Here is a 24,154-nt window from a genome sequence, read left to right on the forward strand (position 1 = left end):
AGATACAGCTCCTCTCAGTAGCTCAATGATCAGACAATCCTGAGAGACTTGTTATAGAAAATGCCATCCACATTCAGAAAAAAAATTTTTGGAGTATATTGTATTCACTTTTTAAAACATTTTATGTTTTTTTCTTAAATTCTCATGATTTCCCCCTTTGTTCTAATTCTTCTTTTCACAATATGACTAATACAGAAATACATTAAATATGACTGTACATATATAACCTATATCAGATTGTTTGCTGCCATGGGAAAGGGAGGTAGTAGAATAATGTGGAATTCAAAAGCCTACAAAAGGATGAATGCTAAAAACTATCTTTGCATGTTATTAGAAAAAATAAGCTAAAAGCTTTGTAAAAAAAAAAAAAGTTAAAAAAAAACTCCCAAAGCTGCTGCTTCTGTGTTAACAAAGTCCATCACTGCTATTTATCTTTGTGGATTCTCCACAAGCCTCCACCCCCAAGTCACAGATTTCTCTTTCCTACCTTCGGGCAAGAAGAATAACTTACTCTGACTTTATATTGGCTCTGCCAATTCAATCTGAGTTATCTCTAAGTTGTTTGGAGAGAATGTTGAGAGAACTCAACGGAGTCCTTCTCTACTCCTCCATCTTAGCTCTGCCCCCAGGAAGTCCCTCTAAAAACTTTATAAAAGATTAATACTTTTGAGAAGATTGGAATATGGTTTTTATTTTTGGATAACTTGTTAAATTTTGTTTCATTTTTTTTGTATTGGTTCCCTCTGACGATTACCATAAAGTAAGTCATTATTAGAAAATTTCTTAATTGATATAGTTTGGATAGCTTAAAGTCCTTGGTGGTTCTCAAAATATGGTCCATACCTGAGGTTCCCTGAGAACCTTTCAGAGGGTCCACAAGGTCAAAACTAGTTTCATTAAAACACAAAGACATTTTCATATCTAATAGAGTAAATATTGATAGCTATTACCCACATACACAAAAGCTCTTGGGGAAAAGGGGAGTGAGGCAGCTGTCCTCAATAATTTTTAAAACTGTAAAGGGATCCTGATACAAAAAAAATTTAAGAATACATCTTGACCACCAGTCAAAAGCTGCTAAAGAAAATCAGTTTCTATACAATCTGTGTAACTCAAAAGCCCTAGTGTTCAAAGTGCTTTCACTGATCTCATTTGTCATCCTATTTCCTGACAATGCCAAAAGAAATACACTATTATAGGGCCATTAAGTCAGCTGATGGCATAATTAATAGTCACATGATAGTTGCTAAAAGCGTACTATATTTCTGTTCTGGTTTAAATGAGTTGCTATGGCAACTGTACCCTAGCCAGGACTCTTTGCCAGGCTGCAGGAGACCCATTTTCAGATCCATCACACCAGATTTGTTTCTCTGCACCACTGATTAGCTCTCCTTTGCAACACTGAGCAGATGGAAGAAAAAATATTTTTTCTAAAAAGAAACAAATGTTTACTCTTTTTCCAGGTCTGTTTCCAATACAGAAACAGACCTTTGGCTGTTTTAGCAAGACATAGTGTGAACTGGATCCTTATAGACTGGGAATCTCTCATGTGTTGTTAGAATAGGAGAGAATTCATTTTTAAAAATCACAGATGCTATTTCCTTTCTGGGTGTTCTTATTAAATATTTCTCCCCACTCCTATTTCACAATATTTCTCTGAAATATTTACTATTTCCTAAAATTTAAGAATCAGCAAATTCTATAAAGAACCTCAGAAATCATCTCTGTTCAGCCACCCTAATTATAAATATAGATGAAGAAACTGACATAGAGGGGAACTTGATTTGGTATCCTAGGTCTGCACAGCTAATAGGGGTTTGTTAGAGGTTATCTATTATAATGATGAAATTCTAAGTGATTTGCTCAGGGTTGTTTGCTCACAGCTAGTAAATGGCAAAGTCAAGTTTTGAATTCTGTTATTGACTCTAAATGCATCCCTTTTTCTGTTTTGTTGCTTCTTTTCCCTAAAATACTTGCCTCATAGAATCCACGTGTTTTTCATATGAAGTAATAGAAAGAGGTCAGAATCAAGAATGAGGAGACCTGGATTCTAGTCTAAACCTCTAACCCTTCCCTTCTCTGGATCTCTGTCTTCAGTGATGAAATGGATATCTACCCTGCTTCCCTTATGGTGTTCTTGCAAGGATCAAATTCAAATCAAAAATGTTAATTCAACAAACTCTTCTTAAATAATAGGTGTAGAAATAATAATAACATTTTATATAGCTCCTATTATGTGATGGATACTTTGTTAAATGTTTGCCAAACATTAACTCATTTTATCCCTAACAATAACCCTGGGAAGTAGGTGCTCTTATTAACTCCATTTTTACAGTTGAGGAAACTGAGGCAAGAGATTAAGCGATTTGCCCATGATCTCACATCTAGTACATGTCTCAAACTAGACTCAAATGTACATCTTCCTGTCTCCAGATTGAATATTTTATTCACTGTACTACCCCGAATATAGTATAAGGCACTAGGGAGACAAATTTAATGTTTTCTAGGAAAATAAGAAACAATGTACAAAATTTACAAGAGAAGTTCACTAAAGATTTTCAAAACAAAGTCATTTAGAAGCACAAAGAGAAAAAGCTATCAACCAGGGGAACCAAAAAAATTCATGGAAGGAGTGACATTTGAGATGAGTTTTAAGAAGAGGATAGAGCATAAGATGTTGAGGAGAATAAAGAGACATTATAACGGACAAAGGAAACAAGGGAACACATGATACTTTTAAGAAAGTGGCCTCACTTGGCAAGGACTTCTCTCCATTCTTCATATACAACATTACTTTTTCTGTCTCCATTCCTGAAATGCACTCCTTCTTCTCCATTTCATCACAGAATCCTTCTCTTCCTTCAAGACATAATTCAAGCCCCATCTTCTACACTGGAGATTTTTATCCTTTTCTGTGTGTTCTACACCCCTCAAGCAGACTGGTGAAATCTATGCTTACCTTCCCAGAATTTTTTTAAATATAATGATTATTTTTAAAGCTATACTGAAATAAAGATGTGATTTCCCCCCATCTAAGTTCAATGACCCACTGAACTTTATTCACAGATCTTATCAGATCCCAGGTTATTAACCGTTATTCTTCATGAAGCCTTTCTGATTGCTTTCTGATTAGGACCCTTCTCAAAATACTTTGTATTTATTATGTATTGGAATATACATGTATATGCATGCATTTGTTTGTAGATATATATTTTTCCTGTTCCATGCTTCCAGATCTACATGTTGTCTCCCATGATATAATATAAACTTCTTGAAAGTAGATAATGCTCCACTTTTTTAATCTAAGGGCCTTGCTTCTAGTTGGAGCATAATGAAAACTTATTGAGTGTGTGAGAAAAGATTTAAAAAGAATAGTACAAGATTGTGGCCTTGAATGCCACGCAAAAAGTTTTGAACTTGTCTGCCAATGAATCCTTCACCCCTCCAAATAATCCATTTATGACTCTCTTTCCTTTGAGTACACTCAGTTGTGCCCTCTTCCTTTAGTCTTTCTTTATAATCCTTCCTAATGAAAATTATTTCTACCTCCTCAAATTTCTCATAACACTGTGCCTAGAACTCTCCTTTGCATTTATCCCCCTATTCTCTGGATCATAATTATTTGATTCCTGTGCTCCTTCCCACTATACTGTATTGTCAGTCCTTGAGAGCAGGTTCATATCTATCTTGGTTTAGGTAAGCAATGTACATAGTAAGTGCTTAACAAATATTGCCTAGATGTTTACTTGGTTAACTTTATAAAGGCAGCAATAGTGGGCTACTGAAGACTTTCATGTATATCACTGTCATTACTAAGTCTCTGAGAAAGAAAGAATCACCTGGTCATGGTTTCAAGATTGGATTTGAAATAGATAGTTTATGGAGGCTGGAAGAACTTCTTTGGAGGCTATTGAACTAGTTGATGTGTATGGTGATAGAGGCTCCTGCTAGGGTGAACATGGGACTAGAGAAGAAGGGAGTCATGTTGAGGAGGTAGAATTTTCCAGGATACAAGAGAGAAATGACAAAAAGTAACCCTAAGGATGGGAATCATGATGCCATACATCGCAACAATAAGAACAAAAGCTTAAATAGAGTGCTTCATTGATCTAGGGGAGAACTAAAAGTGAAGTTGAATATCTCTTAAATTAGACAAAGCTGAATTTTAATCTGTGAATTTATAGGCTGTTCACTTGTATATAACTGGTGACACAAAAAGACAGTGAAACATAGTGGATAAAGTACACTTTGGAGTCATGAGGGTTTCAATCCCGATTCTGTTATTTCATATGATCATCGATTATCAATTTTAAAACTAGAAGGGACCTTTCATTGAATCCTAGTCCCTTTATAAGAACACTGAGGCCAAAAGAGGTTAAGTTATATGCTGAAGGTCATACAGCTGGTGTCAGAGGTAGCTGGGTGGTGCAGTGGATAGAACACTGGACCTGGAGTCAAGAAGACCTGCCTTCAAATCCTACCTCAAACACATGCCAGTAGTGGGACCCTAGTTAAGTCACTTAACCACCCCACTTTCCTCAACTGTAGAATAGGGTTCCACATCTATTGCTCATGGATATTGGGATAATCAGATAAGATGTTTGTAAGTGCTAGCGCAGTGACTGACACATATGAGCTTGTTCTAGTTGCCTTCTAAATTGACTATAGCATTATGTCATAGGAAATAGATTCCTAAGAAATCTGGGAATCAGGTCCTAGAAATCAGGTTTCTGGGTTTGAGTTCTGATGGGTTGAGGAGAAGTGGTCTTTGGTTCCAAGTATGTCACCCTTTGGGTCTATGACCTGGGGCAAGTCATCTGATGAACTCTGCCTTTTCTGAAATAGCTGGCTCCACAGAAGATAATGCTTCATTCCTCAATAGTATATTATACAAACCATTACCCACTTTTACCAGTTATTTAGAATTTGAGTAATAACTTCATTATAAGGTGAGGAATTATAGAGTCATTGAATTTTATGCTAGAATGGACCTGAGAATTCATTTAGTCTGTTCATGCTTACTAGATGAATGGCACTGAAGAAGTAACTTGACCACACATAATCTCAGTTTCCTCATCTGTAAAATGGTGATAATAATATATTCGTACTACCTATCTTGGAGAGTTGTGAGGAAATCATTCTGTGTAAAATTTAAAACACTTTATAAATATAAACTATTGCAATTATTCAGCTTTTATTCTCCAATTTGACTACCACCCAGCTGCCCATATTCATTTGGGTCATGGCTTTTTTAATCTATAAAAAGTCGACAGATTTGTAGATCTATGGTAGCAATGTCAACCCCTAGAATAATCTGAGATGAAATTCTTCTGGTCATATATGCTCTGACAAAACCTTTCCCTCTCAGCCCTTCTCTTCTGCTCCTTGACAGGGAAATATTAGCTATTGTTTCCATTTGCACCCATCCCTAAAAACTTTATTTTGTTTTGTTTATTAATTTTCCAAATAACATCTCTGAATTTTCCTATTCCTCTCACCAAGCTACTAGTTCTTTCCTTCTAAGTTTACTTTTCATCTTTTCTTGTATGTATCATATTCTCTTCCCCCCTCCCCAAAAATCCAGCTAGCACAAGAGCATTTGAAAATCCTATGACAGTTTTATGTATAGTTTCATGGTCTATATTGCTTTATCGTATTTCTTCTACTGCTCTGCTTGACTGACAGTCTCTATTCTTCAACATTTAGTAGCTTCAATCAGGAAGCTAGTGAGAATGAATGGGCAGTGTTGAAGAGAGAATTCACTTATGTTGCTACTTTGCACTGTCCAGAAGAACTGTGCTTCTTGACAGCTATTCAGTATTTAATCTGAGGAGGGTCACATTCACTTAGCTACCTAGTCTAGGAAGAAGCATATTTTAAATTAGATAACTCAACTGCTAATACTTTTGAAATCTTGGTAAAAAATTAAGAATATATATTAAAATCTCTCCAAATAAAAATAGACAATAATTAGTAACAATGGTATTAAAAGTGCCCTCTTTTAAATATATGTAACCAATATTTGGTGTTGTTTTTAGTAGTTTGTGTGACTGTAGGATTTTAGCAAAGAGTCCTTATTCAAATATTTTGTTGCACAGTCATTTTCAGTCATGTCTAAAAAACCCCTATTTGGGGTTTTCTTCACAAAGATACCAGAGTGGTGGTTTTCAAATGAAGAAATTAAAGTTATATATAATCATATAAAAATGCTCCAAATCATTATTAATCAGAGAAACACAAATTAAAGCAATTATGAGGTGCTACCTCACACCTATCAGACTGGCTTAGTTGACAAAAAAAGAAAATGATCAATTTGGAGAGGTTATAGGAAGATTGGGACATTAATGAACCAATTAATGTTGGTGGAGTTGTGAACTAATTCAACCATTCTGGAGAGCTATAAAGAGCAATAAAATTGATCATATCCTTTGACCCAGCAATACTAATACTAGGACAATATCCAAAAGAAATCATTAAAAAAATGGTAAAAGTCCCACATGTTCAAAAATATTTTGAACAGTTCTTTTTGTAGCGTCAAAGAATTAGATATTGAGGGGATACCCATCAATTGGAGAATGACTGGAAAGTTGAAGTATATAAATGTTTTGAAATACTATTGTTCTATAAGAAATCATGAATGGTCAAACTTTAGAGAAACATAAAAAGAATTATGCAAACATGCTCAGAGAAGGGAGCAGAACCAAGAGAACATTATCCACATTAACAGCAACATAATGAGTTGATCAACTGTGATGAATACAACTCCTCTCAGAGGTTCAAAGATCTAGGACAACCCTGGGAAACCTGCCATGGACAATGTCCTTCATATGTAGAGGAAAAAGAAAAAACAAAGAAATCACAGACTCTGAATGCATACTATGTTCACTTTTTTAAAAAGTTCTCTTTTGTTTTTTTCTTATCCTATGTTTTTTTCTTTTCCCTTAGTCCTAATTCCTCAAACAGAAAATGACTAAAATGTACACATGTTAAACACAAATGTACATGTACAATTTTTACCAGACTGGTCACCACTGAGGGGATGGGGATGGGAAGTGAGGCTGGGGAAAAAAAATAACATAACTTATAAATATGCAAGAGGATGAATATTGAAAAACTTTCATAATATGTAATTGGAAAAATAAAATATCAATAAAAAATAAAAAACAAAGATATAGGAGGGATTTGCCTTTCCTTCTCTAGTTCATTTGACCAATGAAGAAACAGAGGCAAATAGGGTTAAGTTATTTGCCCAGGATTACATAACTTATAAGGACCTGTAGCCAGATTTGAACTCAGGAAGATGAGTTTTTCTTACTCCAGACCTATATTTCTATCTACTGTCCCAATCCAGCTGCCTATATTCAAATAAACCTATATATTCAAAAATGAGAATATAATACTACTGTAAAACTTTCACCCTCCTATTGTCCATTAGTTGGAGAGAATATTAATTTAGCATTGAGATTTCAGAACTAGTTGAGATCATCATCTAGATCAGCCCCTTTTCTTTTTTATTTACATATTTTTTCAATTAAGAATAATCTACTGATCTACTTACTCCATTTTCAAAATAAGGAGAGAGGCTTAGAGGTTATAAAGTGGCTTGACCAAGGTCACAGATTTATTAAGTGTCAGAGCCACAATTCACATTCAGTCTTCTGATTGCAGACCCACTATTGGATTGCAGACTTACTATTCCACACTTAATATCTTCCATTTGAATCATTTATCAATTAAATATTTAATTTCTAACATTTTGATTTCTTATTGTGGACAGTCCAAAGAGAGGAATACTGGATGTAGGCTTCCAGCATTGAATTAGTAAAATATAGTCTTCAAGTGGACAATAAATTCTAAGAATGAAATGATGTTTGGTGGTCCTGGGGTTTTAGCTAAATCCTAGAGATTATAAGGAAGGGTCACAGAGCAGATCTCTGTCTGCTAGATGGAATCTTTGGCGCCTGCATGGAGAGCAGTCAGCCAGTCGGGCTTTTCAAAGACTCATCCAAGGGACTCCCGCACAGTAAACTGCCTCTACTCAATTTATCCACCTCAGCAGGATGGAGAGTTGACTTGACCCTGCTGAGATCTGAACCAGTTCCAGGGAATCTGGGTATTAAAAGCTCCTTATTAGACCACAAAACTACCCCCTAAAGAAACACTATACTTATTTTGTTCAACCCAGCTACAGTTGGAAAGGTTAAAAAAAATTGTTTTTTTCTTCTTATCCCAAACACCTTTTGGAAATGTGCAAAACTCAGGGTAGGTTTCTTTTAATTACATTTGCTGATTCTGAGGCCACCATCTTGCTGCTCTTTGTGATGTGAACAAGACCTTCCACAGCATGCTGTTGTACCATCACGGAGAAGGGTTCAGGGACCTCAATTATGTTTTCCTTAAAGAAGAGACCAATCAAGAGCTAACATAGGAACCTGTGAGTCCTAAGGGAGAGGAAGAGTCCCTCTCTCACTAGCCCCAAATCCCTCCTAATCCCTTTGGCACATCTTCCACACTTTAGTCTTCTTATTAAAGAGGCCAGTTTGTATAATCCCGAAGGCATAGTCTCATTTATGGCTCAGGATGTTGCACAAATTAAACGTTCACTTGACGAGATATTCTTGCTTCAGAGCATGCTATTATCTAGCTGGAAGACTTCCCAAACCACCACATGCGTCATTTCACAGTAGGTCTCGTAACTGGTTTTAGATGGCTCCAGAACTGAATTAGGCCCAGACCTGTGTCTTGTCAAAACAATAATAATACCAACAACAACAGCAACAACAAAGATCACAAGAGGAGTGATCATGTGCCAGGAAGCAGAGAACAAAATCAGAATTTCAGAGACGGGACCTCTAAACATCTAATGTAATCTATATCCAATGGGAATCCCCCACTATAAACAAATGGTCAAGTGACAATCCAGCTTCTGCCTGAAGATCTCTAATAAGTGCCTGAGTTCACCCATTCTACTTTTGGACCTCTCTGTTGGAAAGTTTTTCCCCCCTACTATCAAACTTAAATTTGCCTCTTGGCAACTTTCTTTCACTGTTCCTTGTTCTATTTTCTGGGACCGGACAATCTATTACTCCCTCTTCCATCAGATAACCTTAACCTTTCACAAATTTAAAGACCCTTGAGTTCTTTGACATCTCCAGTTCCTCCAACTGATTCTCATAGGACATGGTCAAGACCTTTAACCATTGCCCTCTAGCATATCAACATCCTTTCTCAACTGTGGCAAATAAACTGAAAACAATACTCCAGATTACAAACAAAGGCCAAATAGAGTAAAACTTTTTGCCATGTCCAACTCTTCATGACCCCATTGGAAAAGATACTGAAGTGCCTAACTCATTCCTTGTCTAACTGATTTTAGAGATGAGGAAACTGAGGCAAACAGGGTTCAGTGACTTGCCCATTGAATTACCCAGCTAATTGTCAGAGGCTGGATTTGAACTCAGAAAGATAAGTTTTCCTGGCTCCATGCCTGGCTCTTTATCCACCATACCACCCAGATAAACTATAATAAAATTATCACCTCCTATTCCTGGAAGCCATGACCTTACTCTTGGGTTTGATGGCTTCCTTCAAATCCTAGCTAAAGGGGCAGCTAGGTGGCGCAGTGGATAGAGCACTGGCCCTGGAGTCAGGAGTACCTGAGTTCAAATCCGGCCTCAGACACTTAATAATTACCTAGCTGTGTGGCCTTGGGCAGGCCACTTAACCCCATTTGCCTAGGAAAAAACTAAAAAAAAATCCTAGCTAAAATCTCACCGTCTACAGGAAGTCTTTTCTGATCCCCTAATGCTGAAGCCTTCCTACTGTATATTTCAAATGCAGCCCATTTGTGTGTGTATGTGTGTGTGTGTGTGTGTGTGTGTGTGTGTGTGTGTATATATACACATATATGCATGTATGTTGTCTCTTTGAGAGCATGATCTGGTTTTTGCCTTTATTTAGATTCCTAAAATTGGGCATAACATAGTATTTATTAAAGTTGGTTGTGGTGAAGTGGATAGAGCTCCAGGTCTAGAGATTTTTCTAGCTGTATGACTCTGGATAAGTCACTTAACTAGGTTTGTCCCAGTTTTCTCATTTGTAAAATGACCTGGAGAAGGTAATGGAAAACTACTCTAGGATCTTTGCTAAGAGAATAGGGTCTTGAAGAATTAGACACAACTGAAAAACAAAATGAACAAAAAGAGTTTATTTAATGTAATAATTTAATTTATTTAATTGCATTTGCTTTTTCAGATGCCACCTGTCATTGCCAGCTCATACTAAACTTGGGGTACACTAGAACTTGAAGACCATAGATTTAGATCTGGAATGGATGTTAGAGACCATTCTATCAACCTCCTTTATTTGCAGATGAGGAAATTTAGACCTAGAAAGGTCAACTGGTTTTCCCAAGGCTAAATAAGTAGTAAGAATAAGAAATAGGATTTAAAGCCAAGTTCTCTGACTTTAAATCAGTGTTTTCACTATGCCATACTTTTTTTCAGCCAAACTGCAATCTAACCATGCTTGACTAAGCAATGACAGTCAGCAACAACAATCACTTCTGGGACTACCACTATACAGCCAGGGGGAAAAAAACACCCAACAACAACCAATTTTCTTCTTTCTGTATTCCTCCCTTGACATTTTGCAGAAGAACAAACCACCCAAACACTGTTAGCATGCAGAAATACACAGTGATGTGGAGGCTAGACAGGTAGCACCTACCTCAGGAGCCATCCAAAATGGTGTGCCAACTGATGTGTTTCTGCGTAGACGTGTGCTGGTTAGCTGAGCTGAAACACCTGAAAAACAAAGGATAGAAACTGGAAGTGAGCCAATATTGCTCTCTCACACAGTTCTCAGTTTTAGTTAATTCACTAGACAGGATTGTGTTTCTGCCATGAATGTGACTAGAGACTAGGAGTATGACATCATGGAAATGTCTTCATTTTCATAAATAGGGGCAACCAAAGTACAAGTGGGAAAAGTTCTGAGTGTGGGGCCATAACTCCAAGTTTAGATCTTACCTCTGCCCCTAATGACCTGTGTGACCTTGGGCAGGCTCCCCTGAGCCTCAGCTTCCTCATCTATAAAATGAGGATACTGGGCTAGATCAGTGCTTCTTAAATTTTGTCATAGAATTCTTTCCAGATACAAACTCCTTCCAATCAAGTAATCAAGTACGTTTTTTTCAGAGAAAATCCCTAAAACTATGAAATTTCTAAAAGGGTAGGGCGTTGGATTCAAAATCACAGCTCTTCCCTTTTCTACCCAAGCAACCTTGAGCAGATCATAGAACTTTTGGGTCTTTGTTTTCTCTTTCTAACTCTCAATCTCTGATCTTACTAGGAAGTTACCCTTTGCTAAAACAGTTCCAAATGGTCTATCTCAACATGTGGAAAGCAGATGTTTGCCTTCAGAGAGGGATGCTTTTGTAGTAAAGTTGAGTTGCTTATGTAAAGTTGACTGATGTTTGTGGAGCAGAGTCTCATTTGCATCCTTTATCCTCACAACATAATTCCATAAGCACTGTCTTTCATATGAACATTGATATGATCAGGACTTTAACAGGGAAGTCATTATTCCTGACCAGAGCCAAAAACTCTTGAGATTGCTCCAGGTCACATCTAGAACTGACAAACTTCTGGTTGCCTTCCATTAGGCAACTGGGAAATCAGATGCATACTTGTCAGTAAGGTACAATGGACTCAATGTGATTTTTCTCTACCTACACACTCAACTTGTCTGATTTTTTCAAACCAAGGAACATTTGTTGATTTTGAACCAAACTAGGTAAAATAACTAGTAAATTCAATCAAAGTTTTAATCTGGTGTGTGTGTGTGTGTGTGTGTGTGTGTCTGTGTCTGTGTCTGTGTCTTTAGATGTGAAGAAAAAACAGGGAATAATGGGAATACCTATAATGACTGCAGGTAGGGAAGCTGAGGATAATAAAAATAACAAAAACACTAGTAATAATAGCTTGCATTCATATGTGCTTACTATGTGAAGCCATTGTGCTATGTGCTTTACAAATATCTTCTTTGCTCCTAATAACAACCTTTGAAGATAGCTACCATCATCAGCCTCATTTTACAGATGAAGAAACTAAGGCAAAGAGAAATTGAGTGTCCCTCAGCTAGTAAAGTTTCTGAAGCTACATTTGAACTCAGGTCTTCTAGATCCTAAGCTCTATCTAGATGTTCCACCTAGATGTGCATTCTAAACTGCAATGGGTTAATAATTCATGTAGGTATATTCATCAAGGCCAGCATCAATATGGTATGCATAGGGTCCCATAGTGATAGGAGGGGGAAAAGGCAGAGGCTGACTAAGGAGGAGCAAACCAGCCCAAGTAGGAAACGGATCAAGACAAAGTTACCTTGATGATCAGGAGAAGGTCTATCCACCATAGACACTTTACCAAGTGGCTTGATCAGACACATAATTAGGAATTTTAGTGCACAAGACCAATACCAAAAACCTCATCCAGGGAAAGGGGTCCAAAACACTTCCTCACAGGGAGGAAGTTTAGGGGAAACTATGGGACAGCAAGATTAGCCCTTTCTAGAGAAGTCCTGGGGAGTTGTCATCTGATAGTTTCCTATTTGAATTAATCATTCTTATGCTAGGTTCACTTGTTTTTATTCTGCTGAAGGAACACAAATAACTCCAGGATTCCCTAATTTGGTGCTTTAATCATCCAACCCTAGTTGTGACTCTGGACTTGTTATCATGGAATTCACTCAAATCCGAGTCGTGATTGCTCAGAGCTGCCTTCTATTCTCTCCTATTCTCTCAATGACAAATAAAGAAAACTAAAGCAACCTCAACCAGTTTCATGATGCATTTTCAAACAAATTTTTTATACAGATTAGTCATTTAACTCATTTTGGGATCTCATTATTCTCCTCACTCCCTTTCTATTATTCAAATGACTAATACTTCTAGGCAAAAATCTTAACAGAGTTGTTAATCTTAATTTTGATTTTGTATTTGACATTTATAAATACATAAAGATAAAAGTGCTGCATTTTCCTCTTTTTTAAGTAGTATATTGTTACAAATACCCTGAAGGTGTTTAGTAATTTTTTTTCTATTTGGAATATAACCAACCCTTGGGGCAGCTAGGTGACACAGTGGATAGAGTGCTCACCCTGGAGTCAAGAAAATCTGAGTTCAAATCTGGCCTCTGATACTAGCTACGTGACCCTAGGCAAGTCACTTAACCAGATTTGCCTCAGTTTCCTAATCTGCAAAAGAATCTGTAGAAGGTAACGGCAAACCACCCCAGTGTTTTTGCCAAGAAAACTCCAAATCAGAGTCATGAAGAGTCAGATGCATCTAATCAACCAAAAAGCAATAATAAATTACTCATCTATTACTTAGTAGATAAAGGCCTATGGCATCATCTGGTATATATAGAAGTACACTTATTTGGACAGGCTCACAAAGAGAGTAAGTGTCAGAGACAGGATCTGAACACAAATTTGACTGACTTCAAGTATAGTAATCTTCACTACACCATGCTGTTTCTAGGGCCTATTAACCTAGCCCTATAAATGGTATTTCCCTAGAAGATGCTGAAAAGATTTGTAAGAATATATAATATTACTATATATTTCCTCTCACCATTTCCACTTCATACTAATGTTTCCAGTTTAACCAACCTTACATGCAACAGTAATAATCACAATTTAAATGGAAGCTAGCTCTCAGACCCACAGGACCATTTTACCTTCTGCTCACTGGGAGGAAATGTGCCTGAAGCAAACAAAAGTCATTTGAGAGACCAAACTGCTTTCTCTTTTCATATGCAAAAGAAGAAACGTCAAAAAATGAAATTAAAGGCAATTGCCCTCAGATATACACAGAGTACTCTTACCAGAATACCAACAATTTTTTTTTACTAAAAGTTGTTTTTGGGGTAACATTTTTATTGCTAATAAGAAATGCTTTAAAACCCCCAAATAGACGCTGTGACAGCATTTCCTAGGGTGATCCATCTGCTCTCTGTCCCCCCACCTCCTGCAAACCAAGGATCCATATTTCTAACTGGAAAAGCCCCTCACAGCCTGTGGTACTGCAACAAGGCCCCCAGTAAGATGAGAAAATAAATTGCAGCCTCTGGCTAAACAGAGACAAGTCAAGAAAACAAATGGCCAACAGTCATTACCAAAATCAACGAGCTTAACTCCTCCTTCTGTTGTCAGAAGAATGTTGTTCCCCTTGACGTCTCGGTGGATAATCCGGTTGTTGTGCAAGTGCTGAAGACCCTGCATGTCAAAGTACCACCGCCACCAGGGCAGTCACCAAAGACAAAAAGTTAGCATTCTTATTTGAAAACAATTATCCAATTATTTTTATATATCTAATGAATACAATCTATACTTGGACAAATATCTTTCTGGGAGACTACTTGGAAGACACCTCCCCTTTTTCTTCCTCTTACACTGCCTCCCATAACCAACATTACTGTTGTATATCCATACAATACAATATTATTGCATTTCCATACAATACAATATTGTTGTATTTCCAAATCTTAAACATGGAAAACAGGGATGGATAAATTGCACCCTCTTCTCTCCTGATCAACTTCACAGGCATCCTTACCAAAAGTGCCCCATATAAAATGTAGGAGATTATAGCTTCATCCAACTGTTGACCACACTTCAGTAGCCCTTTGACAAGATCCGTGACAGAGCCTCCATTACACAGCTGTGAGAGAAGAAAAGGGGTAGTAAAAAGAGAAAGGGAGAGGGACAACATACACATACAAAAAAAAATCTTTTTGATTATTCACCAAATTTGTTTAGATTTTTACAGTTTACTAGGTAAATCCTCAGTTCAGAAACACCAGATGAGAAGTCAGCTTTACATTGATCTAGTTCCCAAATGGGGACACGTTAATCAAGGTGATGATTTGTGATTGATGATTTATAACCAAAAAGATGACATAAAATTTAACTGCAAGAGAAATATATTTTTAAAAATGAGTCATTATTTTGGAGTTGGGAGGGAAAGGCATATAAATTTATAGCCTTTGATAATTTAGGGGAAAAATTCAATATTTCTGTTCTTAGTAAGCTATGTCTAAAAAAATTTTCAACTTGCTTGGGAGTGAAGGAGAAGACAAGATGAGATGCTAGAAGAGGCAGGAATGATGCACTTGATAACTGGTAGGCAACAAATTACAGTCATTTCAAACCTTCACTCCATCAATGTTCCTGCTGGCAGGCAATATAAACCTGGCAGCAGCCATATCTCTATGTTCAGACTTGATGGTTGTGCTGCCAGCAGCTGAGATGAAACATTCTGATCTAAAGGGGAAAAATAGGACTGCATGCTTCCCATTAATGGAGTACCATATATCAAAGTTTCTGTTAGGGTGAGGGAGCAATACAATTAGAAGCCACATAAAGTTTATATACATACATATATATATATATATGTATGTATGTATATATATATATATATATATATATATATATAGATATATATATATATATATCACAGTTCATCATTCTTAGATAGGACTTTTTAAACCTGCTTTCAAACAACCAGTCCTTTGTCCTTTTTCTTAACTACTACCCTATTCTTATCTTTTTATTTTTCAGTGTTGCCTAGCAATGATGACAGCCATCATTTTATAGATGTGGATTTGCCAGGCTGGAAACACCTGTAGAAGCTATAAATTTTCTTCACTTGGGGCTAATATTTGTAATTTGGAGAACTATTAACAGGTAAACTTCAGTTATGGCTTTGAGGGGAAACTAGCCAGGCACTTAGAGTCTCCCCTCCCAAAAAAAGCACAGATGAGCACATTTGCAGCTGGTTATACATTTTTCTATAAAAACAAAACTATTTATTAAAATACATTAGCAAATCATTAAGTATTAATAATGTTTATATTTTAATAAAAGACATCTGCAAAGAATTGGAAGTTGAGGTGATGCCCATCAATTGGAGAAGACTGAACAAATTGTAGTATACAAATGTGATGGAGTATTATTATTCTATAAGAAATCATGAGTAGGAGGAGATTAGAAGAAATCATCAGTGGTCAGAATGCAAAAAAAAAAAAACCTGGAAAGACTTGCATGAACTGATGCTGAGTAAAGTAAGCAGAACCAGAAGAAAATTTGTACACATTAGCAGCAACATTGGGTGATGATCAACTGTGATGGACTTGTTCATCTCAGCAGTACAATAATCAAAGACAATTTTAGCAACCCTATGGTTCACACACACACACAGCCCTCCAAATCTTTGCCCAAGCTATCCCTCTTACCATAAATGAACTCCTTGCAAGCCTTCATCTCTTACAATTCTTAGCCTCCTTCAAGACTCAGCTCAAGTGCTACCTTCTACAACAGGGATGGGAACAAGCGACCTGAGAGCCACTGGTCTGACTCTGCCATGGCAACAAAAGATGGTACTCGAAATTCAATAAATCTAGGTTTTTTAAGGGTGAATTAAATGTTTGACTATATATAGCAGGCCAATGATATCATAAATATCCAAATGTGCCTTGACTAAAACAATTCCCCACTCTTGTTCTATAGGAAGCCTTTCTTAAATCTCACAGCTGTTTTTGCCTCTTCATCCCCAAGGCTTCCATAAAATTATCCTGTATTTATTTCCAAGGAGAGGCTATGATTTACTACCTAGCAACCAATCTCAGAGTTAAGAAGACCTGAGTTCAAGTTCTGTCTCTGATGCAAGTTTTGTAAACACTTAACTTTGTAGTCACTTCTTGAAATCAGTACTTCAAGAAACTCAATGAGGAGGAGGAGGAGAAAGAAGAGGAAGAAGAGGACAAAGATTATAGCTAACTTCATTTAATGCTTTAAGATTTGAAAAGTCCTTTACATTAGTTATTCCATTTGCTCTCCTATTATCTCCTGAACCCTGTGAGGTATGTCCTCTTATCCCCATTTTATGGATGAGGAAACTGAGTTAAAGAGAGGTTGAGTGTCAAATTTAGCCTTAAACATATAAGCTGCATGACCCTTTTTAAGTCACTTAACCTCTGCCTACCTTAGGCTCCTAATCTGTAAAATGGGAATTTCAATAACATTTACCTCCAAGGGTTAGGTAGAATTAATTGAGATAATATCTTTAAAAATACCTAGCACATAGCAGGAACTATGATATATTAGCTATTATCTATAACTATATGCTATTATCTATAACTATATGCTATTAGCTATATATCCATCTATATTAGCTATTATCTATATAATCTATATAATCTGGCCATTGTACCACAAAGAGTCAAAGAATGATAGAACTATCTAGTCTAGAAATGTGTGTGGTTCTATGAAAATTATATTAGGCAATTAGAAACAATACTCTAACCTTCTCAATTTTAGATGCAGATATAGAGACTCAGGGAACTAACAGAATTAACTAACCTAGGTCCTGTCTAACTAAGCCTGAGGCCTCCCATAATCTTCCATTTGAAGGTTCTTGCTGTTATAGTGTCTCCAATCAAGATTTAGGAAAGAGATTATCTTGCAAACATTTGTTATACTCTTTGCACAACCCTGTAGAAGCAGGATGTCACAAGAATGAAACTAAACAGAAGATATAACCCTAGATCCCAAATGAGTTTTGTAGATACCTGCTTGGGAAAGGAAAAATGAACAAAAGAACTAAGTTTAACGCAGCACCTGACCCTGACCGCATGTTGGAGCAGGTTGGAACCCATTGGAATCTCTCCTTTAGTCTTCTCTAGACACTCCCAGTTGCTGCACATGAAGTTCACTGTTCTCACCAAATATTACCCCTTCCTGGAGTCTTCCCAGCCTTCTCTATGGACTTTCAGAATTTCAGTTATTTTGCAAAATAACTTATATAGCAGCTTTGAGAGACTGTGCCTTCCATAAGACTCCCTTGCTCTCTCCCTGTTGAAGTATATTTAAATTGTGCTCTTTCTGTTCCTCAGAAAGTATTTTGGTGATGTTTGGTATCCCTAATTGCAATTTCTTTGCCTCCATTAAAGACCCTTGTTGCTACTTTGGTATTTATTGCTTATTCAGTCATGTCTGATTTTTCATGACACAGTGTACTATTCATGGGGTTTTGGCAAAGAGACTGGAGTGATTTGCCATTTCCTTCTCCAGTAGGGTCAGACCAACTGAAAAGTAATTTGCCTAGGATCACACAACCAGTAAGTGTCTAAGGATCTGATATGAACTCAGGGCTTCCTGATTCCAGCCCAGCTCTCAATCTACTTAGCCACCCAGCTCCCTCCAGTCCTTTTTATTTTAGGTTGATAAACTACTTAATCCTCTCTAATCTTTCAACTCTAAGACAGCACTATCATGAATGCATGGGAATGTAGGTAGCCTAAGCAATTATCTACAGAGTCTCATATACTGGGCCTTGATAATCAATAAGTCAAATAATTCCTTATCCAAAACTCCTTCACTCCTATCCCAAATCTTGCAAATCAAGAGTTTTAAAAACCTTTCTACTTTGGACTTAAGCATTCTTAAATATAAATGTGGGAGAGAGTATTTGCATTTTTTTCATGTATCCATCTATCAGATTAGCTAGCTAACTAATCACAGAGATCACTAGTCCTCAACTATGTGCACACTAACCCTCATAGGAATCAACCCACTTGGGATAGATTTTACAGGAACATCATTCACTGGCATCTAAAATGGGATACTGAGACAAAGGTCAAAATGTGTCCTTAGTTTCCATAGTAACAAACATAAGAAATGTTTTTTGCCAGGTATTTAAGAAACCTTGAAAGTAAACATTAAAATAATACCACCTTTCACTACAAATATGTGTTGTGTCCCCTGCCTCACAGTGACTGAGGACCCCACTGAGGGATGAATGATCCAAGGACTGACTGAGGAGTTTCTGAAAATGGGGAAGAAGGAAGGAAACAGAGTGGAATCCTCTCCTCTCCCTCACCAAGACTAAGCTGAACAAAAAGAAATACAGGTACCAACGTTCTTTAGGATCATAGATTTAGACTTGAAAGGGACCCCAAAAGTCATCTAGCCCAACACTCTCATTTTACAGATGAAGAAACTGGGGCTCAAGTTATTTAAGTTCAAATGGAGAGGGTCAGAGGAGGGATATAAATTCAGACCCTCTGACTTCAGAGTCAATGTTCTTCCTACTAGAAATTTCATTATGTCCTTGAAGAAAAAGAAGAGTCTTTCTTCAAACATGAAGCATAATAGGATTTTCATTATCCCAGGTACTCACTTCCATCAGTTACACCTCAGAACAGTTCACAGTTCTGCTCATAAAACTTAAAACCCTATGTGATCTCCAACCTCAGACAATAATTCCCTAGCTGTGTGGCCTCGAGCAAGCCACTTAACCCCATTGTCTTGAAAAAAAATCTAAAAAAAATCCCTATGTGATGGTCAGAATATCCCTGAAATTTTCCCTCAAAACCACATTATAGCATCTCTCCTGTCCTACTTTGAAAACCACCCATCTTGCAACATAGCCCTAACTCAGCAATATATCATATCTAACAAGTTAACCTATAAACTTTTTTCTGTACCTCCAGAGCTCACATAGAATTAGGAGACCTCAATTTGTCACCACAATCAACACTCAGCTGCAGACCAGAGAACAATAAGAGACTCCGATTTTGCAGGTGTCTTTTGTTTGGTTAAATGTCAACGTTTGAAGCTCTGCCTGCTTTCCTAAGCAGTGAATCATATAAACATACAATTAAACTGTTGAGAGCCCCTTGGAGAAAGGAGTCTAGGAAAGTTGACAATCCCACCACCAAACTCTGAAGGCAGGGGGTGGGCTAGCCATAGCCAAAGAAGAGAATTGCTAGCTGACATTGCTTCACAAAAAAAAGGGTGAATCAACTTGGAGACACACCAGGAAACTATCTGTAAATGCATGAAATAAAATAGTCCCCCTGGAGTTGGGGGAGGAAGGGAGGAGGCAACCAAGCCTTCTCCTCCTCCACCCCTAGAGCTTGAAAAAAGTGGCAGCTTCTTCATTCCCTCCTACACAGCTGACAATCTGTTTCTGAGGAAGGAGCATGTTTCCATCCCCAAAGTCCTCCCTATGCTCTCATCATCATCAAGATGATGTGGCTGCTTAGAGAATCTTGAATTTAATGAGCATTTTCTCTGTCTAGACTCAAGAGAGGGGAAAAAAAAAATCTACTTTCCACATCAATTTTTAAAAACACTCATAGGAGAATTCTAACAACCTCAGGTCAGAACATGACTGTAGCAATGAGAGAACCTTTCAAGTTAAAAAAACTCACACACACACACACACACACACACACACACATATATTTTCAACTTTAAGGTCCATTCCTCCCCACTCTTCAAAAAACAGTGGCAAACAGAAGAATTCACAGTGTCATAGAATTAAAACTGGAGGGGATCCCAGAGATCCAGAGATCTCCTAGTCTACACCCATAATTTTACAGATGAGGAAACTGATACCCAGAAGTTAATTAGCATAGTTAATCCTAGGTCCTCTGATTCCAGAGCAAGTGATTTCCTTATACCATACTACAGACTTTTCAGCACTTTTCCATCTTCTTTCCTAGGCCTTTTTTTGGCATCACTCCAAGGTGTCTGTTTTCCTTGGACCCTGGAGTCCCCATCTCTTCTACTATGGTCCACCATAGTCCAGTCTCACATAGTCCTCCAAATCTTTCCCTATCCATTTTCCCTCAATTAAAACAGGCCTGTCCATTTTAACATAGATAGTTTAAGGAATAACGTAAAATGTGATAAATAAGTTCACTATAATATATTACAAGTGACAATGGCTTAATGCATTTCCCTACCAGGATACATTTTTGCCTCCTGAGAATGAGTTTCAATGCTTTAAACAGGAGAAACTAAAATGTGAATTTTGGGGCACTGGATGATAAAAACACTGGGTCAAAGAAGTCTTTTAGAGTTCTTCCAGTCTGCTCTAGATTTATCCTTGTCTAGACCTTATCTTAAAGTCAAACAACCTAGATCTCTGGTAGAATTCTGGATTTTAAATTATATTAATTCTTCAATCATATGCAGAAATAGAGGGAATTCTTTTGAAATACCAGTCTCATTTCCTCCCACCTCAAACCATTATTTTCAGATTGAATGTTAAATACTTACTTTAAAGCTCTATGATTGGGAAAAAACCCATAGTTTATAGCTTTCAAAAATTCTCCTTCCATTGAAATTTTAAAAAGAAAACAACTGCCTTGTCCTTAAGAGAACACAGACCAAATATTTTTCTGGGTGGTAAGATTTTCATGAAGCTATAACTTCTCATTATATTTGATTTAGATGGCTTCCCCTCATAGAGCTTAGAAACCTTTCCTTGAGTTTTTTTAGATTTAATATTCATTGAGCAAAAAAAACTTATCCAACAATTTTTCCACAGTATATTACATAAAAGTGTGTTTTCTCTTTATCTCCCAAATGAAATAGCTGTCTATCACAGAAAGGCTTTGGGGTTTTTTTTTTGTTAACAATTGGTATTGCCTTTTGAAAATGACATTTTTATTTGCTTTTGGTTTTTGAGTTGAGGTGATTTAAGGTACCTTTTAATAAGATTTTTTCCATCCTCTAAAATTGTTCCATAAGATAACCTCTCATCTGGTCTTACATATAAATGAGCAAAGAGGAAGAAAAAAAGGGAGTGTGGTAGTAACAAAATCAACATAAATCTCACTTCTATATTCTGAATAAGCAGGGTGATATTCAATAGAATATAACTTTCTTTTGTGTGATATTTTTCATAAACCCTTTCCTAAAATGCATGGTTGGACTAAAATGCAAGGAAAGAGAAATTCAAAAAGTTTGGGAACCTGGAAAGATAGAAATAGGTTGTGGAAAGGTTTAAACATCAGAGTAGTCTATATTTGATTCTAAGAGTAACAAGACTGGGACAGTGGGGAAGGATTCACTATGTAAGTGGAGAGAAGCAGGACAGAGATGAGGAGAGACTTGCGGGAGATTGAATTCAATAATGCAGGTGAGTGGTGACCAGAATAGGTTTAGTCTCTACTAAAGTCAAGTAAAGATTATATGAATGAGAAAAGGGATGGATATATATGTATATATATATATATATATATATATATATATATATATATATAATATTTTGAAGAAGAAATGACAAGATTTGCTAAATAACTGGATAACTGGAGTATTGGATAAGTAAATGGATGAATGAGAATAAGAAGTCAAAGTTGATACTGAAGTTTCAAACCTGAGCATTTGGAACCATGTATTTTTGATAGCAACAGGAACATCAGAAGAGGAATAAATAACAGCTTGTTGGGAATCTTGTGATGGGCTTCTTGTTCTAGTGGAAATTGATTGGATTTAGGGTCTCTGAACCCTCATGATGTTCTAAGTCCATAAAGCAGAGAGGAAGATATGCATCTCTTATAGAAGGTACACAAAATATTTCTATGACTCTTAGGGAGATTCAGGAGAAAAAGTCAGAGCTATCAGGAATATTAAGGAATCATAAGGAGAAAAGTTCCAGTTGTAAAATAATGACCTCATGAATTCCTTAAAGGATGTATCTGAATATTTCTGGGAGATGTAAGTAGGTAAAAAGTGTTTGTCCTCAGCCAAGTTATGAAAAATAATCTGTGTTGGCACTCTCAACCTCCTCCTACCATCATCTTTATAAAATTATCATTTAAAAATAAAATTACATGTACCTTCTTGTTATTAAGGACTTTGTACATTTCATCTCATTTCAGAGGAATATACATATAGGACTAGGAGGACCTTTAGAGGTCATCTAATCTGCTTCTCTTATTGGCATATGAGAAAATTAGACCATGAGAAGTTAAGTGATGTGACAAAGAAAAAACACACAGCATGTAAATGGAGGGATTTGAATCCCATTCCTCTGACTCCAAATCCATCCAGTAACTGTCAAGGACAACACCACCATGACAACCACCTAGATGTGATACCTCTGTGTTATCCCTGACTTCTCACTCTCATTCATTTTATTTATCAATTATCAAATCTTGTCACTTTTGTCTCCAAACATTATTCATAGAGGTATTCTTTTCTCCATTCACACAGCATGCTGTCTACACCACCCAAACCCTTTGAAGTAGATCATGCAAATACTGCTGTTCATCCTTATTTGGTAAAAGAGGTTGAAATAGAAGAGATGATTTGTCCAAGGTCACAAATCCCCATGCTATCAGATGCCCAGGAATCTCATGCTGCCTCTTTATAAGATCCTCCCCCCAAGTTAGAAATCATTCCAATTTCTTCTTTCCCATCAAAACATTCATCTGAGACCACTTTTCTTAGAATCCTCCATACTCCCCAATTGATAAATGGTCAGATATGAACAGGCAGTTTTCAAATAAAGAAATCAAAACTATCAATAGTCATGTGAAAGAATGCTCTAAATCACTATTCATTAGACAGATGCAAATCCAAACAACTCTGAGGTACCATCTCACACCAATCAGATTGGCTAATATGACAGAAAAGGAAAATGATCAATTTTGAAGGGAACATTGGAAAATTTTGTCACTAATTCACTATTGATGGAGTCATGAATGATCCAGCCACTCTGAAAACCAATTTGGAACTATGCCCAAAGAGCTATAAATCTATGCATACCCTCTGACCTAGCAATAGCACTACTAGGTCTTTATCACAAAGAGATTAAGAAAAAAAGGAAAAGGATTTATATATTCAAAAATATTTTAGAGAATGACTAAACAAATTATGGTATGTGATTATAGTATAATATTATTGTACTATAAAAATTAATGAGAAAGATGCTTCCAATAAAAGTTGGAAAACCTTATGAACTGATACAAAGTGAAGTGAGCAGAACCAGGATAATTTTGTACACAGTACAATATTGTATATATTCTCAGCATTACAATGAACCAAGACAATCCCAAAGGGCTCACAATGGAATTTGTTATCCACCTCCAGAGAAAGAATTGATTTATTTGAATGAAAATCAAATTATACTAATTTTTACTTTATTGTTTCATTTTCCTTTGATCTGCATTCTCTTTCAAAATCTGACTAATATAGAAATATATTTTGCATGATTGAACATGTATAATATATCAAATTGCTTGCCTTCTCACGGTAATGAGGGAGGAAGAAGGAAGGAATTTGGAACTCAAATTTA

The 24,154-nt window shown here is 36.6% G+C and overlaps 1 protein-coding gene across 1 annotated transcript in view; it reads right to left on the bottom strand.

Moving 5' to 3' along the window:
* Nucleotides 1-24,154, bottom strand: part of MYO3B (myosin IIIB) — a 567,258-nt gene that overhangs the window by 536,802 nt on the left and 6,302 nt on the right. The window contains exons 4-6 of the mRNA XM_074212806.1: nucleotides 14,618-14,722; nucleotides 14,178-14,277; nucleotides 10,729-10,805 (exon numbers count right to left, since the gene is read on the bottom strand). Coding sequence (XP_074068907.1) covers nucleotides 10,729-10,805; nucleotides 14,178-14,277; nucleotides 14,618-14,722 — 282 coding nt within the window. The remainder of the gene's footprint in view (nucleotides 1-10,728; nucleotides 10,806-14,177; nucleotides 14,278-14,617; nucleotides 14,723-24,154) is intronic.

Source organism: Macrotis lagotis, chromosome 1 (assembly GCF_037893015.1).
Source record: "Macrotis lagotis isolate mMagLag1 chromosome 1, bilby.v1.9.chrom.fasta, whole genome shotgun sequence".
Lineage (NCBI taxonomy): Eukaryota > Metazoa > Chordata > Mammalia > Peramelemorphia > Peramelidae > Macrotis > Macrotis lagotis.